Here is a 19,681-nt window from a genome sequence, read left to right on the forward strand (position 1 = left end):
AAATGGTAAATAAATAGCTGTTAATGCTAACGCTGGCTATGTAGCAATAGCAAAACATATAAAAAGCTCCTTTAAAGGAAAACAAATTTATCAAACATTTCCTCTTTTAACTTAAAAGTTGGGTCTGAAAAGTTTGTAGCTTCCTTTTTAGTGGAAGATGGACGCTATAGTCAGCTTGGATTCACTGTTACATTTGATTCAAATTGTGACGCTTTTCAAACCACTCCTGCAGAACAGTCCACGTCTCTGCCGTTCATTTGTATGTTGAGTATGTTCCAAGCATTAGACGCTTCATCAATAATTGGCTAAATATGCTACTTGTGGTAGTGCTTAGGAGCTATAATCTCACACAGAAGTAGTGTGTTTACCTCTGATGTGGAGAAACTATGAATGTTAAAAAGATGCTGAACATGCAGACCACAGCAGAGAAGTGGATTATGCTGCACGGAAGGTTTGATACTGTACCATGACTCTGGAGACCATTGGAGTCCATTTTAACTCCATCCATTAAATCCAAGCTAACTATAGCTCTCGCCATCCACCTAGGAGAGAAACTACAAGCCTGTCATAGCCAGATTTGCAAGCCTTTTGGATGCCCAGCAAAGAGCTTTTTGGTAGAATATTCTTTTAATATTACCATTTATAGAAATATCCACTTAAACTGTTGTACTATAGTGAACCCACTTCATCTGAATGTGCAATGTTTCCCTGAATACTTCTGACAACTTGAAAACAAAAACTTTGATGTCTGGCTTTACATTTAGGTGTTAATGTATGGTGTTAATACATGTTCAGTAATTTTGTATCTAGTCCATTTATGGCTCCTGATGATGATGATAATTTCATTTTTGTGCTAAACTCTGAACATTTATGGTTAAGTTCATCTCCCATGACTCACACATGGTTAAGTTTTATAATGAGAAAAACAATTATATTTTGCAGTAGAGGCTGTGATGGCCTAAAGCTGACTCTAAATTAAAAGAAAGATTTAAATGTCAAATTGGATGAGCAAACTAAAAAAAATGGAGAGAAAAGGAAAACATGAAAGCAAAAAAACAGTGTTGATTAGTGACCTTGTTATAGATGCTCTGGGTGGTGCTCAGTCTGTGTGCTAAAATGACACCAAGCTGCTGCAAAGTAAAGTCAGACATATGTTTTACCTCTGTCTGTGAGTTTGAGAGAAAACACTTTCTGAATGTGCTGAAATCATATCTCCCCCTCTCAAAGGAAGTGAATCAAACCAGACTGCTGATGCTGCATTTTGATTTAAAGGTTAAGTGAAGGCAAAAGTCTTCCACTCAGCCAAGCAGCCCTGTTTGCCGCATCAATTACAACTTTACACCGGTGCATAGGCAAAAATTACAGCAGTGTCTAGGATTGGCCCTAATTAAGGCAGAATGCCGTGTGTAATATGCTGAACAATGGAGAATCATAAAATGCAGGTAATGTCAGTGCCAGGAATCAGTAAGAAGCTGTACTTGTGTTAACTGCGAGTAGCAAATGTTAGCACACTAGCACGCTAAACTAAGATGGTGACCATGTTAAAGGGGCTATTTCTTTTAGTTTTCAGTGCTGTGCACTACGTCTTCAGGGCAGATTGGAGGCTACAGAGAGTTGCTATCGAAAGTAACGAGACAGTCTGATATGGGCCAGGGCTAGCTGGTTAGCATGCTAATTTCAGTAGAAGAAAAGAAGTGATAGACCCACTACTGGCGACAGCTCTTGGCAAGTAAAGGAATGAAGTTTGATGCTGCACTTGCAACATTTCTTCTAGACTTGTAAGTGAACAACTTTTAATGTTAACACTGGCTATGGTAGCAATAACAAAACTGACAAATAGCTTCTTTAAACATCATAACTGCTATCATTAGCATATTAGAGTCAGTGTCAGCATGTTAGCATACTGAAACCATTATTTAACTCCAAGCACTGCTGCACATCAGTACAGCCTTACAGAGCTCTTAGCATAGCCATACACTCTTACTCTTGCTTTAAAATATCATGTGATTGTCATTTTAACAATATTTAAATGGGTCTATTTCAGTGTGAAGCAGGTCACAACTCCATGTTAAAGTATAGCCATGTAGGTTTTGCCGAAAACATCTTTTGAGCTGGACTTAAGCCTTAAGATTTACAGCCAGAGCAGAAAAACAACATATGTTGCTATCAAAGTCTGTTTCTTTCTCTCTGTTCCCTGGCCTTCACACTATGACATGAAATATTCAGTGGAGCATATTATATGACATCGATGACTTCTCTTTTTAAGTGGAACATAATCAAAATTAACAAAGTGTTTAAATCACGTCAAATAGGCCTATCAAACTCTTCAAATAAAAGGAAATGCTTAAAGTTCATTATAGCTCTTCACACCATCCTAAAACCTTTATCTGTCAGAGCAGCAGCACAAATCTGTGGGTGTGCGAGTGACAGTAGCAGCATCTATGCCTGAGTAAACGTCGCTGAAATACTACTGATTTCTTTCTCCTTGTTTCCAAATTTTGCTCTAAAATTGATCCTACTGTCAATTATCAATACATGCCATGATGTAAGGGGAAAAACCAAAGCAGTGTAAGATACTGTACATGGTCTGTTTAAAACTTTGACTGCATGAGACCATTAACATGCAATAGCATTATGAAATGCCCCCAATCTTTGAAAACACTGTTGCTTGCAGTGTGAATGTGTGATTATCCATTCAAGCAAAGCAGATGCAAGCAGGTTAATAATTGATTTTAAAGTCAGGCCTTACACTGTATTCTCCTGTTCCATGCATTATCAACACTGTTTTTTGACACAAGAAACACACGTCTCCAACTCTGCCTCCTTGTCTTTGCAGGCTAACACATGGGAGGGAGGCCACACGACACAAACATCTAATAGCGGCACAAGGCTGATGTGTGTTCCTCATGAATATCTCATTATGGTTTGCGTGTGGGTTTCACCGCGCGTGGTTAGATCTCGAGCTGTGAAGGTGGGAAGACCTCTGATGAGCCTCCTTGTAAAAGCCTGCTGGGTGGCATACAAGGACCACACATGCAAGCACACATGCACCCATCATAGATTTCAGGATAGACGAGACAAATAATAATAATCAAGCAATCATGTACGAGACCAGAGATGAAAGAGAATTTAAGAGGAAGCCAGACAGTGACAGTATTCAGAATTCCTGAGTAATTGGACAGAGAAAGAGAGAGGAAGGGAGGGTGGTCTATAGTAGCTAGGTGCTTGGCATGCAGAGTCTGAGGGGCTGGTAGTTCAAGCAGTGATAAGGATGTTTGCAATTCAGTGTATGCTCACCAATGCAGGAGCTCCCATCAAGCAGGTAGGAGCCATTGTCATGGAAACCACTTCTGCATTCACAGTGGTACCAGCCGGGCAGGTTGACACAGCGGGAGTGGTTGTGGCACTCAATCAGGCCCTCTGCACACTCATCGATATCTGAGGACACACACACAGACACACACACACAGTAGCATCAGCATCAGTCTAAATTCATTTTCCTGGCAACGACCACGAGCCTGAAACTTCAGCTCAGTTGTGCCATTAGATTTTTTTCATTTTTTGGCCCGCTCTTTGATCTGTGCTAGTTGCAACATTGGAGGCTGAACCAATCAGAGCAAACCGCTGCCGCCCCAGCAGAGCTGGCCACATTAGACAGCCAACATCTCTGCCGCCAGTCTGCCACAGCAGACGGTCTTTTGGAAATCACACCATTTGGCAGCAGAGTTGTTGCCTTTGTGCACTTCTCTATTTCTTCCTCTTGCACATTTTGCCATTTTGACTCAGCTCGCTTTGTCTGCAGCGTGCAGCATGCACACACTCGCCCTGCCCAGAGGTGTTAGGTCTTCGCTCTCTCAAATCTCTCTCATTAATTATGTATGGCGTGAGCACTGCATCTCTCTCATCTGCAGCTATCGTGCTTCTGGCTGTAAGACCTGACCTGCACACACACCGCGATGGTTACAGCGTGACCTTCACTCACACCTTCAATCCACCTGAATGCAAACCATAACAAACAGGGGAAGGTAGCAGTGGGCTGCTCAACTGTCATGTTTGTGGAAGTCTCATACAGTCACTTAAGGAGGAAAAGCCCATATCTCGACAAGAGAAAGTGCAGAAGTTTGTAGCTTGACCAGGAGGTATATTTATATTATGTAATGGACTGTGAGAGGGTTTTTTACAAGCGAGTGAGGGTTGGAGAATCTTTTTATATATACAATTTATAGAGTGACCATGTAGTCTCAAAAATTCAGTTTTGTTTTTGTGAAATCCACCACTGACAAAGCTCTACCTACTACAGACGTGTTACTTCCCGATGCAACTGTGGTTCAAATTCATACACGTATGATGAAAGCAGTATGAACAATGATACGATAAGTGAAGTGACATCCTGCCTATAAATGGAGTTGAGATTTAGGCCATGTAACTTCAGTGTGTCAAAAGCATTCAAGATCATTTCTAATTAAATCTGATTTACTGATTTAATACTATTCTTTTTAAACCTGGAGTTAAATGATAATATCAACATCAATTCCCTCTTTGGTTACTTATATGCCATCCGCTTGGATGTAACATGATTAGCTTGCCAGCTAACAAGACACAACATAAAAAAAGATTCAAACATTTTACCCATAGGTAAAGTCTACAGAAATGTGGACTTAGCAAAAGTGCATGTGAAGGGCTCAAAATGTATGCGATCGAGCCTTCATTCTCTTGAAGGTTTTATAGTGGGACGGCCCTGAGGCCTCGCGCTCATAGGGCTGTCCCATGAGTCTGACACCGGGACTGGACCTTGGTGAACATGAAATGGTGAATGTGAATCAGGTGAATGTGAAAGTCCAGTTATCCCCACTACATACTACGTCTGTGTATATAGAGCAGACAATGTGAGAGCAGTTCCATTTGACAACCAGTTTCTCCGCCCACAAAAAAACCAAACTGGTGCTCTGATCTTGTGTTATGAACACATTTGTGTTGCTCCAGTCCTGTTGTGACACCTTTGGACAAGCCTTAAGAGCATACACACACAGACACACACCAACACACACATGCAGTATTTATCTGCGCACAGATAAATGGGAGACTCGGGGTGAGCCGTTTAGCAGTGTGTGTGTTGCGATTGTGCCATCGGGCTGGTGCACTGTAGGTAATAAGACGTGACAGCTGCCGGGAGGACTGCCCTCTGTCAGCCTCTGAGGTCAGAGATCCAGTCAGAGCTGCACCAGAAGAATCCCTTTCTGACATCCCACTGAAAGATAGCAAGATTAGAGGTTACTGGTGGCTGAGAGCAGCTAACCCTTCAACAAAAGAGCAGTGCTGTGTAGAGTGCACGAGAGGGCACGAGTCCACGGGCTTGTGCTGGTTATAATGCGTGCTAAAGGTAAAACCGTAACACTTTAATCCAGTAGCGATTACATTCCTTCAGCGAGGAGTCGGTGCGTCGTTAAGTTTCATGTATGACCCTGAATTGGTTTAACAGGATTCATTTTTACAATTTAACAAATTGGATGTATAAAAAGTAATAAAGGTAGTAAGAGAAGACACCATCAAGAATAAAACTCTCAAGCCTCAAGTTGAGACATTGCAATCGATGTATGTTTTCCTGTGTAGTTGCCCGTACCAGTGTCAAGGACGCGATCCCTCACTGGGCTCCCGAACACGAACACCGTCAGTTCTGTTCATCACAACAAATGCTCATATTGGAGGTAACAGGACCCCTGATCTTTACAGATGTGTGTCACAAAGTGCTACAGAGGAACAGAGGAGCTCACTAGTTTACCAGTGAGAAAGTCTGACAGCGTGGACTATATGTCCAGTCTTGTACTTTACTGTATCACAGATGTTTGTCTTTTTAAACATATTCAAACAAACAAACAAAAAAAATAAAAATCATTGAGGCACAACTGATATAACAGTAAAATAAAGGTACTTCTTGGCCCTTCTGCAGGTCCTTGAAAAACATTAAATCCAATCATTTGAAATTTAGGCCTTAAAATGTCAATATGACTTTGTCCGATCCTAAAAATTAATTGAATTATTAAGATAATGTTTTTTTCATAAAGTACAAACTGTGCAGCCCAGTCAGAATTTATCGGCGCACACCCACCAAGTGTGTTGCGATGTGGTGTGTGGGCTAACGTGGTGTCTCCTCTCATTAAAAAAAAAAAAAAAAAAATACAGCCCCTTCTAGAAGTAATAAGTTAAAATTGCTTCTCTTTATGTTATTATCATCTAATATGGGTAAGTATTTGAAGCCTGTTGAAAATAATGCATATGAATACGACTGCACCTTGTACAACAAACCACTCAGATATAAGTCACTACAGTTACACAGGAAGTCAGAAAAACATAAAGCCGGCATAAAAAGACACGAGTAACTGCCTGCCATCACCCAGCAATGTTCTGTTCCTCGTGAGACCCACTCTGCGGTAACAGCGTTAACTCCTGCAACTCCGGTAACACACACACACACATTGGTCTTTCTTAAGTTGTGAGGACACTCATAGACATGATGCATTTCCCAGCACCTTTACCTTTACTAAATACCTGCCTGACCCTAACCTAAGTCTATCCGGAACCTTAAACCAAGTCTTAACCCTCAAACAGTCATTTGAAGTTGTAGACTTACAACACACATGTACATATATACTACTGTTGTGTACACACAGATCTGATCTGTGTAGTCATGTGTTGTTTTTTCATATGGTAAAATGAAGTGAAGGGGTTCAGAGAGGTAGGCAGTGAATAAAAATACTGCATGTATTACATCTTGAAATAAAAAGAAATGAAAACAACAGTAAATGATCTACGTTACTTTTGTTGTAATGTATTCATTTAGCAGGTCGCGATTGCAAAGCTTTTAAGGGTCGTATGCAAGCAGTGAGATAGCTGAGTGTCTGTTTAACCCTGCGACAGAACGCAGCAGTCATCAGTCACTGTGGCTACACAGAGAGGGCTAACAGCTGCCAGCAGCTCTAATATACACCACAGGCAGACCACATATCACTTTATATAGCACACAGTTTGACTAATGAACCTACAGCACACTGTATGTCTGCTGCAAATCTCGCTGTCGCTGTAACTCTTCAAATTAGTTATTTGTCAAAGTAGCAAATAATGTACGACGTGTAGCACAAATTAGGATCATGGCATTAAGTTTTAATAAAAATCATTTCTAATTTGCTGACATACAGACTTTATAGTTACATATATGTTTTAAGCTCCTGGACCTTCAGGCTCTTGCAAACCACTTCCCTGCTTTGCATAAACAAATAACCATGTTCATGTTCCTTTTGGAGAAAAAAATTTGTAAAGAAAAGCAATAACGCCCCGTTCAAACCTCGACAGTACACAAACAACAGGCGACAGCGCTGCCTGCCTTCCTAATAACAATAATCCTGCCCTGCTCTCCAGCGTCTGTCCATAATTTAGAAGATGTTTTTCACCACTACTACAAAACACTACCACTTTAATTATGAAGTACATGAGGTGTCGCGGTTTTTCTTTCATCTTCTCATTTTCTTGTCTCAATCTGCAACCACTCATTTCTCTGCCTCTCCCCATGTCATCCGTCCCTGTATTTTACTGCTTTCATTATGTAAAACAGGGAACACTGACATCACTGAATTTGGAACACTGACTATGAAATTAAAAACCGCCTACTTTCAGCTGCAAGGTTGTGTGAAGGTTTTTAAATCACACCCGAGGGTGTTGCAACACCTGAAACCCCCACACTCTCAAAATCCCTGCTTCAGCCCCTGTTTTGGACAATAGATCAGAACAATGAGCCTAACGTACGGTCAAGGCAACCAAGAAGTCAGAGCCAAACACTCTTGACTTACGAAGTCTGTCGCCTGACCCCTACACAGCTGATCATGTGTTTCATTTGCTGAAGAAATGTAGCTTTTACATCCCGGTTAAACACATTGTGCTGGGAATTGGGGTCACACAGTGACTACTGTTGACTGGGGCAAACGACCAGCGGTAGCCACTGATTTATTCATGGCAAAATCAATATGAAACTGGTGATGCTTCTCATTTGGCAGGGCAAAGTTAAAAACTTGGCTGGCCCAGCACGGTTAATATGAAAACACTCTAAGGTTCACTCTCTTTCCTTAAAGGTCGGCACTTGGTTGGCATTTGGTAAACGGCATTTAATTTGCATCTGGAACTTTCCTAAAAGCAGAGCCTTACACGAAAGCACCGCACAAATTTCCTTGATGAGCAAATTCACAGCGACTCCATTCATGACTGAGATGAGTTTTGTATGAAACTTCACACATTCGTGCTGGTGTGAGAAAGACTTGAAGCCAAAATGTCCCTGAAACAAGCAGGAAGTGAAGCAGACTGCAGCACATGTCTAGAGGAGCATCCGCAGGGAAGATAGCAGATTACTTCAGATAATCACTGAACATTTTAAATATGATACCTTATTTAAGTTAATCTGAATTTGTCCTTTTAATGTTGGTCTCTTAAAGCCAGAGGAGTTCCTACACTCTTCATCATCATTAAAACTGAGAGTTAACATTCAATGCAGGTTTTTTGCGTTGTTCATCAAAATCGCTGCAATACAGATTGAATACAACATAAAATGTGACTTCCAACCGCACTGCTTCAGCTCAGTGACCTCTGTGAAATTTACATCAATGTTAGAAATAAAAGGCATTCTGTATCAAAAGTAGAACAACTTTCCACCTGTATTCCACCTCTGTTTCCATCATCTTTCTATTATTCAGCACCCTTTGCTCATTAGAGCTCACAGACCTTGTCTGCATTGTTCCACCTGGCAACCGCCCACACACACACACAACCCCACACACCTCTATTGTGTACAGTTTTTTTTTTTCATCAACTACAATAAACTCACCTTCCATATATAGAAACTTAATGTGGCACAGAGCCTCTCTGAATAAAAGCGTTGGAGTGAGAGGAACACAAAGCCGAACAATAACAATGCACCTGCAGATTATACAGTGTTATTTTCCTCCTGTGTGTACACCATTAAGTGCTATCACACATCAGTCTATCAGCTCTTTTGGCTTGATTTTTGAGGATTTAAATACTTTCTCATTTATGCATCATAGCAAACTAAGGTGGTGGTGCCTTAAAATCGATTTTGCAATTCGAGGAAACAGGAGAAGGTAGGTCGATTAGCTTTAGCCAAGGCTATGTCACAAGTTAGCTTCAACGGGCTAGAGCTAGTATTGTAATCTATACAATGTATAAAGCTATCAATGATCTTTTTTTAATTAATTTCTGATTTTCTTGTATTACCTAAATCTTTATCTGTAACAAAAGACTGTAAATAAAGATGGACATAACCTACGTGACCTCACTTAAAGTCTTAACTTCTGAACACTGAGTGTGCGTGCGTGATCCAAACCGGAAAGGGCTCATCCACTGACGGGGCATTAACGTGCTCTGAAAAATTTGAGGAAAGAGCATCATTTAAGTGTCGCCCGTGTCTGAAGCAAGAAAGTCCAGTTCAAATTTAATGCCGGTCTGATAAGTAGTTGGTTGTGTCATTCCAACAATCTGTCTGATCTGAGACCTGTGATAATTCACAGCTGAAATTGTAACCACAGAAATAACGAATTCCACCAGGACCCTGGATCTCCTTTTACTGGAGAGCACGTGTTGTTTAAAATCCCATCCATCACCCGCCTAGTAAGACCTTTTTATTTAGATGTAATAAAAGCTCATTTCATTCACACACACAGTCAATAATTCCTCTTGCTCAATAGGGTTATAAAGCTATTTGTTAACTGGTGTGCGTGTACAAGTGAGTGTTTGTGTGTGAACAGCCATTCATTCTCTTTGTCTGTGGCAGTGAAGTGGACAGGTGACCTTCCTGTTGTATGGGGTACAATATGCTAGAGTACACATGGGCACACACACACACACACACCCACATTCCATCAATCCTTGTTACAGCCACAGGAAGGAAAGCAGCCAGACAGCATTTCATATTTCCCTCTGTTTCCTTCCATTACAATGCAAACGGGAGCACTTAGTACTTTCTGCAGGGCTTCACTTCTGCCCCGTCTGTGAATTTTCCCAGCGGGGATACATGAAGACTTTGTGACAGCCCAGAATGTGAAGAGCTGTGAGTTTTAGCTCAGCGAGGAAATGGGAATTAATCCACACATAGTTAAAATAATCCCCGAGCTCTCTGGAGGATCCTCTGGACTACTGAGCTTTACATAATTACACTTATCTCAGCCCTACTAACCTACTGAAACAACATCACAGGAAATGCCACACGGGGCATTTACAGTAAAGTGTCCTCAAACAGAAACAGTCACCGGAGGTTTGTGTTTGTTGCTACCTGACAATCTGTGACCAGTAAATGTGCATGAAATTAACAGCCTGCTGGATTAAAGCAGCAGTTACAGTGACCACAGACCATAACTAAGCACTAATGATGGGATGCAACGCTGCTCTATACTACTTCTGATATCAACACTCATTTTCATTTACCTCTTGTAATTGCATGTGATAAAACGTCTACTTGCGACAGTAAGCTGTTACTGACTTGATACAGTATTTAAGGGTTTTATATGTACAGTTTGTAAGTTTTTGGACATCTAGGTTACATGTAAATCCTGGTGTCTCACCAGTGTCTAAAAGTCTAAAATATTTCTAGATAAAGCAGATCCTAAATACATCTTCAAATATTATCCCTAAAATTTTATTGCTCAGTGAAGTGGCACCAACATGGAGCTATTATCCAGAAAGTGAAAATACACTCACAACCTTTCATTTCAGTCTCAATGGATAGCTTTGTAAAAAAAAAACCTCATGTGGCCACATTCTCAGATTCATCCGCCTCAGTGTGGAAATAATCCAAGGCACCCTGCTGATGTGTTTTTCTTAAACCTACCTCAAAAGCTAAAAAAAAAAAGGGAAAAAAAGGGAAAAAGAGAAAGAAGCCGAACTATCATGGGGTCAAAGTGTTGCCTTTGAATGAGAAAAAAAAAATGCAGTCCGTCTTCAGTGCAAAACTGACTTCTAAAGTTTAGCTGATGCTGCTACTCAGCTAAATGCCCAAGAAGCATAAAGCGAGAATGTCTGAAGACTGTTAAAAATGAAGTTATCCACTTGATTTGACTGACTTAAACCGCTGAAGCCTCATATTAGCTTTGATTTAACTGCAGAAAGCGTTTTTGTGAAGTGCAGATTTTGCCCCCCATGTCTTCCACTGCGGTCACACTTGGAGGAGATCTCCTCAGTAAAGAGCGAGCGCGCGGTAACACTTTCAGCGTGCATATGTGAGGGCTGTTTTAAGACAGACGTGAAACAATCTGAACAGGTTCGTCAGGTTTACACTTTGAACTCGGCGGTGAAAAGCTGCGGATGCTTTCCGCAGTTTGGCTGAACCACAAAACTCCTCAGCAGTCACATTGAAGTCAACTCGGAGAACAATGTTTGTTACAAAATGGGTCAGCTCTCAGGCATCCACATACTCTGCAGTACAGTACCTACATTATATTGCATTAGCTGTTTTGGGAGTTGGTCGTTTGGGGAGCTGTTCTGTTTTTGATCTCTGAACCCGGAGTGAAGCTTTTCAGAAAAATAAGTCACAAGGATCCAGCGGTGGATCTGTGGCGGCTCTATGAACCCACTGGAGGAAGACGGGCGACCCCGAAGAACGGATTACCGTGGGAGAAGATGAAAAGATCAACTCTGTTCCCATGTGCTTTATATTTAGATGCTCTTAAACTCCCACTGAGCCGCAGTGTACCCCCACAGAGGAGAGGAGTCAGTGGAGCAGCGAGGTGTTTCATTACGCGGGAGGGAAGGGCAGCAGAGAGGCAGATGGACGGAGGTTCATGAGAGACGTACAGACAGACAGCGAGCGAGTTTGACAGACACTCTCAGGTAGAGACGCGCCGAGAGGGAAACACAGAGACAGACACAGAGAACATGAGTTAAAACAAGAAGCTTCTGTACAGCTTGTACAAGTTGCCTACAGCAAGTCTTCAAGGGAAACTCCACCATCCCGACAGCAGGACATGAAAGTCTTTCACTTCAGTAACACTATTATGACATAAGTACAAGACGGCTGTAGATGTCACATGATGTGTCAAATAAAAACTACGGAAACTCTAAAGGGAAAAAAAGTGTGTTTCAAATAAGTGTTGTGCTAAAATGCGAAAACTGTTTACATGTCTGACAATTTCATTATACTGGTCGGTAACAATATAATCGTTGCCCTAAATCTGAATGAGCGGTGACATTTGAACTGACACTTCATTTTCTTTCAGCTCTTTCACTTCAAATGCCACTATTTATATAATGAGACATTTGCATTGCTCTCAGTATTTCAGCTGCGATTTCTCAGCTGAATCGAGCACATGTGCTTTCTCTTCAAAGATGTACCCATTACTAGTTTGTTATGAAGATATGATCTCTCCGAGTGTTCAGGATTTTGTCCATGTTTATCTTTGTTATCCCTCATTCTCTTCAAGCAAACTTCAAAATCAAAACTGAAGACAAATGCAGAGTCGTCGGCGGCTCAGGTGTAAGCTCAGAGTGATTAGAAATGAAACCCTGTTCTTCTGAAGTTTCTGCGAATGAGATATACAGCGAGGTCTCAGACATTTGTGATGGGGAGAGACAGACACAGATTTTGACAGAAGGAGACAGAGCGACTGTAACCTCCTGGGGCAGCAGCCAGAGGGCCACAGGGAGAAGCCTCATCAGTGGGACGGTGTGTAAGTTCACATTTTGGTGCTTATGAGGAAATAAGAGGGGAGAGGGAGAAGGGGGGCTGCTTTCTGCGCCTCATCCGCTCCTCACTTCAACACTTTATTTTCTTCTTTGCATAATCTCTCTGCTCTCTGCTCGCCCCCTCTAAAGTGGTTCAAAGAGGAGCAACAGAATCATTTTGCAGATGCGATGTAGTCATTTTTCAAACCGCTCTTTCACTCTGTTAGTCATCAAAATTCAATTTACAAGCACAAATGTAAAGCCTGTGCCAAGTTGCCATGGCGAAACGTTACCATTTGGATATAAAATTTAATTTTCAAAGAACAGCACTGAGGATTTGGTTTGCCATGTTAATTAATTGATAGATATTTGATGCTGTTTTTTTTGGAGGTTAATTAGCCCTTGGTTTATTGCCAGCTTTCATAAAATGTGTTGCATGCTGATTGCCACTGATTACCTCTCAGAGGTTCAAATACTTAAGACCTGAGAGTATGTCTGATTCATTATTTTCTCCACAGCAAAGATAAAAGTGTTGTGAAAGAGAAGAAGAAGTGCAGTGAAGTGATTTAACCACAGAGTTTTTTTTATTCTACTAAACTTTGAGGGATGAAAATGCACAGCTACAGTAACTGACTGGCAACTTCCAACCTTTGTTTGATAAAAGTGACTGAAAACTGTGCATTTCCCCATGAACATGCACATGCACACACACGCACGCACGCACACACACACACACTCACATACATCTTTGTCTTAGTAAATTTGTGTGGAACTGCATTTCCTAGCCCTTTACTCAAACCTTAACCGTCACATCTGAACGCCGTCTCCATTTAATTAACTTGAAGGAACTTCAGCAGAAATGACAATTTTAACCCAAATGAGAAACTCAAACCAGCCAGTATGTGTGAAAATTAAACTTTCACCTTATCACCACTGCTACAGGAAACACCAGCAGGGGTGAAATCAGTTTTTAATTTTCCATTGATTTGACTAATTTCATACATGTATATGTTTTCTTCTTACTTAAGATGTGCTACATAACGATGTAAGGGCCATCTTTAATTTCCCTTTGGGCTTAATAAAGTCTTATCTTCAGGGCAACAGTTTACTTTGTCATAATAATGTAATCTTGTGGGGGGGATTTGGCAGGGAATGGTATTTTATTATCCTTTTGTGAAAATCAATGAGGAATTAATCACACACACACACACACACAACACACACACACACACACACACACACACACAAACACACACACACACACATAAAAAAGACAAAAAAAAAGAAAAAGGAAGAAAGCATTTGTGTAGTTTTTACACTTAATATCAGCCGCTCCCTCCTGACTGGTGCTTTCCACTGAGTGTTATCCGCAGACAACACAGACTTGTGATGAAGAAAGGAAATGTGTCCCAGGGGGGTTTCAGCAAACAGACGTGCACCATCTTCCTCTGCTTTACGCGTTAACGGAGGGTGTATCAGGACTGACAGCAGTACCTGGGGTCTAAGTGTTTGTGGATACACATGGAGCTTTTTGTCACCAATAACGTGCACATGTATGTGCAAGCCGGTATCTAAGGAGAAACCATGGCAACACTCGGTGAATGGCTGACCCATGAATGGGAGGGGTCTGTGCGAGCTGGTTGATCACTTCAGTAAAATGAGACCGCAGAGACAGAAGCTTTAATAACAAGAGGAGAGGAGAGAAATGAGGGATGAAAAGAGATGATGAATGAGCAGAAAAATATGAGAAGAAGGAGTGGAATAAAAAAAGGTAGAGTCTGAGGATGTGGTGATGGAAATGAACAGGAGGAGGAAGGGAGAGTGGAAAAGGAAAGGAGGAGAGATGGAGGAAGGAGGAGAGAAGAATAAGAGACAGGATAAAAGAAAGGGGAGGAAAGGAGGAAGAGGAATACAGGAAGGAAGAGAGGGGGATAAGAAGGAAAATGAAGGAGGAGATGAGAGGAAAGAAGGAAGAGGGGAGGAGGCGAGTAGAGAAGAATTAGCAGTCGTTTTCTACAGCTCTCCTGGGATCCTCAATCTCTGCAGTGTCCAATTTAAACACAGGGCTTTAGAGATAGAGAGTCAAAGTGTGTGTGTGTGTGTGTGTGTGTGTGTGTGTGTGTGTGTGTGTGTGTGTGTGTGTGTGTGTGTGTGTGTGTGTGTGTGTGTGTGTGTGTGTGTGTGTGAGAGGGAGACAAGAAGGAGAGCGAAACAAAGGGCAACTGCCGAGCCCTCAGACCGACCCTGATGACCGGGATGGTCATCAGGGTCGGTCTGACAATATGGATGCTCCATTTGAACAAGACGGACATGTGAAAGGTCAACAGGGGTCGTCAGGTCTTACCTGTCTCGCAGCGGCGTCCTGTAAATCCCGAGGGACAGACGCACGTGTTGGGAGACACACAGGTCCCTCCGCTCCTACATCCCTCTTCACAGAAGGCTGGAGAGACAAAGAGAAATTTGTTAGTTCAGTTTGTCTTCATGTTCTATCACAGCAGCAGCAGCAGCAGCAGCAGCAGCACAAAAATGGCTTTGAATTCCTGCAGTTAAAGGTTTGGTGAACGCATTACAAGGTGCAAAGTGGTTCCCCTGACTATTTTAAAAGCAGCGTAACAGTTCTGGGAGGAAACACTGACACTTTTTTGTCATTCACATGGGTGTATAAATGGCATTTTTATGTTTAGAAGTGTGTGTGTGTGTGTGTGTACTCAGGATGTGGAGAGCCATGAAGCAACCTGACAAAATATTATCACACGATCTGAAATGGCAACATTGCGCATCTGAACGAGGCTGTTCTGCTACACTTTTATTACCCGACATCAGCTCAGAGCTGTAACCTGTCCTCTTTAAAATTCATTTTGGTTTATTGAAAGTGTGTGATGTTAAATCTATCTTTCAAGTGGTTATCATCTAGAGGACAGCTACTCCACGTGGCTGCAAAAGTATCATAGTTAAGTGATGGAGATTAAAAAAGAAAAAAGTCAAAATGGGTGAAAATGTCTGAAACAGACACTTTTTTTTTTTTTTTAAATGCTGCACTGATAAATAACTAACAATGAATCAAATGACTGAGTAATGTGAAAGGTGTATGCCAGATGTGTGGGTATACATCTGTTCGCTAACCTGTTGCACCGTGTTAAATCAGCTGTTTGAAAACTCTTGGTTTTAATTGGTTACAATAACCAGTCGCGAAGCATCGTTCACCTTCACTCGATGCTTCTGCTACAAAAAGTGAACTGAATATTGTTTGTGTTTTCCAGTGGGGATTATTGTAAAAGTTTGGTTGCGCTGGCTGAAAAGCACAACAATGTCATTTTATTGAGGATACTTAGGCTCGGCTCCAGGGTAAGGGAACTGGCTTTATATAGCACATTCATCCTGAGAACAGTGAACTCACGCACACACCAACATTCAAACACTGATTTTGGGGCCAAGCTGGCATTCAAGGTGCTAACCTGTAACATCAGGAGCCGAACTCGGTGTCAAGGTCGACCTACTCTAACACTTGAACTACTGCTGTGCCACGCTTCAAAGAATGTGGTAAAACCCCAGCATGTATGGATTTGCTGCCTCTCACTTTTTCCTGCAGTATGTGTTTTGTAAGTGCCTCGTGTTGCTGGTAAGAGGACCAACGAAAACAAAAGGCAAAATGACTCTTCCAAAAATGAAATGCATGTTCTGACCCGCCAGCACTTTCCTCATAGTCCGGTTGAGTTTAGGCAAGTAGAGCTACTTAGTTTAAATCAGGGGAAGGTCACCTTCACGTCTGTGTCGCATCATTTCTGCAGATTTATCAGCTGCACATTCACGCTGCCACTCCTCTGTTCTACCACATCCCAAAGTTGTTAAATGGTAAATGTACTGCACTTATCTCGTCTTATCGACCACTCAAAGCGCTTTGCAACATGCCACATTCACCCATTCACACATCGCATTCATACACACGCTCATACACTGATGGAACAGCCAACAGGGGAAAATTTGCACCCTTCAACATGCGGAGGAGGAGCCGGGGATTGAACCATCGACCTTCTGGTTAGTGGACGACCCGCTCTACATCCTGAGCCAAAACTGGATGCAGATCTGGTGACTGGTGAGGTCACTGAAGTTCACTGAACTCATTGTCATGCTCGTGAAAACCAGTTTGAGAAAACTTCTGCTTTGCGACGCGGCGCGGTGCACGATCGTGTTTGAAGTAACCATTAGAAGACAGTGAACTGCGGCCATAAAGGGATGCACATGGGCAACAACAACGCCCAGAGAGGCTAAGAAGCCAAAAGTGTGCCGATACAAACATCCCCCACACCGTAACACCACCACCACCGGCTATGACTGCTGACACAACGCAGGCTGGGTCCATTGATTCACGCTGTTGCCGCCAAATTCTGACCCGTACACCAACAAACTGGGGTCACAGCTCTTCCCAATTTTGATGTCTCATGTGAATATTAACTGACGCTCCTGACCTATATCTGCATGATTTTACATATTGTACTGCTGCCACATGATTGACTGACTGGATAATTGCATGAATGAGCAGGTGTACTCTTATGAATTGCTGGGTGGGTGTACATGCTTTATACAGTCATGTTATTTTTGCCTTAGCTACTGACAGAGGCCTCCAATAGTGGTCACTTGTCTGGAAAAACCTGTTGATGAGTCTCAAAAACATAACTAAAAGCATTAAGTCCATAAATGAAGGTCGAACTTGGCCAAATGGGGATAATAAGTTAATCTTAATTGACAGGCACTGGTTGGATTTAGATTCAATTTGGTTAAATTACGTATTTTGTTAGTGAGCGCCCACAGAGTTACCTGCATCATCCACTGGGTGACATTTCACTTGTCTATTTTGCAGTTATTTGAAAATATGTCCCTGTGTTTGTGTGTGTGTGTGTGTGTGTGTGTGGGAGCGTGTGTGTGTGTGTGTGTGGGAGCGTGTGTGTGTGTGTGTGTGGGAGTGTGTGTGTGTGGTGTGTGTGTGTGTGGGAGTGTGTGTGTGTGGGAGTGTGTGTGTGTGTGTGTCTGTGTGCGTGTGAGCCTACACGTACAACTGTCTCACTGCCTTTTAGCTGGAAGCAGGCTAGCAGTGCAAATGACTGCGATTTGTTCCGTGAGCGCACAGGGTGTGATGAATCAACTTGGCTGAGACAAACAGGCGAAGGGGGAAGGCTGCAGGTTGAGGAGAGGGCTGGCAAAGAAACGCACGCCACGAAAAACAAAAGGAAGAGCGAGTGCAAGGAGAGCCAGAGAGAAGGAGTAGTTATCCAGTGCTTAAAGCGAGGAGGATTAAACCAAAAAGAGGGCAGACTTAATTGAGCAAGTTCATTAAAGAGAAATTACTTTAGTATTTCTAAGCTTAATTAATGACATGATTTGAAAGATGAGCCTTAATGGGCTGAAAAATCTATTTATAGTCACATACATAGGGTGTGTGAGTGTAATGCCTGTGTGTGTGTGTGTGTGTGTGTGTGTGTGTGTGTGTAATGTATGTGCAGCAGCGTGTCTCCCTTTGCTTTATGAATCCAAAGAAACATAATTTATCTGAGTAAATTATCACACTGGTATTTTTGAAAAAAAAAAAAAAGTACTAAATATACAATAGAATACACAAGTGCAATAAATAAAAGCAGAGTCCCACGCCAGAAGCTATTAGAGCCATTAATTTGACTGGTTCCACTATTTAAGAAGTTCCATCAGGCCCTCATTAGGAGCCTGATTGCCTCTGTACTAATAAACCTCACACTTAAAAAATTACACTTATATTGACTCAATCTATCTCCGGCTCTAATTATCATTTCACCACCATCAGCATCAGCCGCTCTGCCTGTCGAACTAATGACTTCCAAAGACGAGGCTGGAGTTTGGTGTTATGCTTTTTTTTTTTTTTTTTTTTTTTTTAAAGACCCACACTCTTCAGTCAAAGCCGCCGGAAACCAAAGACAACCCACAATTTCCAGTTGGACAGCAGGAATTTAGACCACTGGGGTAACTGTCTGCACTGAAACACAGATTTATCATGATAACACCAAGCGGCAACAGCTACAAATGTGGGCAAGTATTGTCAGATTATACAATGCATGATCATATGATTGTGTTTATATACAAGAGTGGCAAGAAGAGTTGCGAGATGTTCGGTGGATGCACTGCACATCAGCAGCTCTCTGAGGATTTTCTGTTTTCAATTATGCCTTTGACAGAAGAGGCCTTGTTGTTTTTTTTTTTTTTTTGCAGCTTACAGCTCTACATGGACTATACAAGTATCACAGTGATGTTTTTCCAAGATTAAGAACAGAATAAAAATTGCGGTCTTGCTGTTCAACAACCACAGGTAAACATCCCTTACCACTGAAGGGAAGTGGACAAAAAGATGATGCATTGTATTGTGTTGCACTGGCTTCTCCTGCGGTTGTAAAAGTTTGTCTCTACGTTTCCCGCTCTGACAGCGAAACCTGATGTTTATCACTGATGCTACAGATTACTATCCTGCGCCATTGTCGCTGGAAATATCTTAGCCCTCCACACACTCCTCCGTTATCACACCACTGACTTGTACAAAGCATCAACAACACTTCCACTCCTCTTTGTGCGGCTTGTATCAACTTTCCAATTCCCCCTCCCCTCCACATCACATTTACCAGACCCCCACTACAGCGACAAAACAGCCTGCGCTGGGGCTGTGAGGAGGAGACTGCCCTCCTTCATTGTAGCCCCCATGACCTCCAGCTAAACTATCTCACTGCTTAACTGAGCCTGTTGCTGACTCGTGACTTCTCCAGACATGCTTATACCCAGAGATTTGCTATTTGAGTTTCCCATTACGGGTCTAGATTGCTTTCCAGTGGGTGGTGAGAATGGAATCATTCCACTCTGTGCCGTGGCTAACAGCTACGTTCACGGTCGTTGGGCGACCAAGGATCCATCTAAGAATTAATAGCAGGAATATCATAGAGAAAGACAACGGATATTC

General features: G+C 42.1%; 1 protein-coding gene across 1 annotated transcript in view; it reads right to left on the reverse strand.

Moving 5' to 3' along the window:
• The window catches only part of LOC130168760 (protein kinase C-binding protein NELL1-like), a 238,809-nt gene that overhangs the window by 18,415 nt on the left and 200,713 nt on the right, over nucleotides 1-19,681 (reverse strand). The window contains exons 15-16 of the mRNA XM_056375248.1: nucleotides 15,056-15,151; nucleotides 3,298-3,438 (exon numbers count right to left, since the gene is read on the reverse strand). Of these exons, the coding sequence (XP_056231223.1) occupies nucleotides 3,298-3,438; nucleotides 15,056-15,151 (237 nt within the window). The remainder of the gene's footprint in view (nucleotides 1-3,297; nucleotides 3,439-15,055; nucleotides 15,152-19,681) is intronic.

Source organism: Seriola aureovittata, chromosome 1 (assembly GCF_021018895.1).
Source record: "Seriola aureovittata isolate HTS-2021-v1 ecotype China chromosome 1, ASM2101889v1, whole genome shotgun sequence".
Lineage (NCBI taxonomy): Eukaryota > Metazoa > Chordata > Actinopteri > Carangiformes > Carangidae > Seriola > Seriola aureovittata.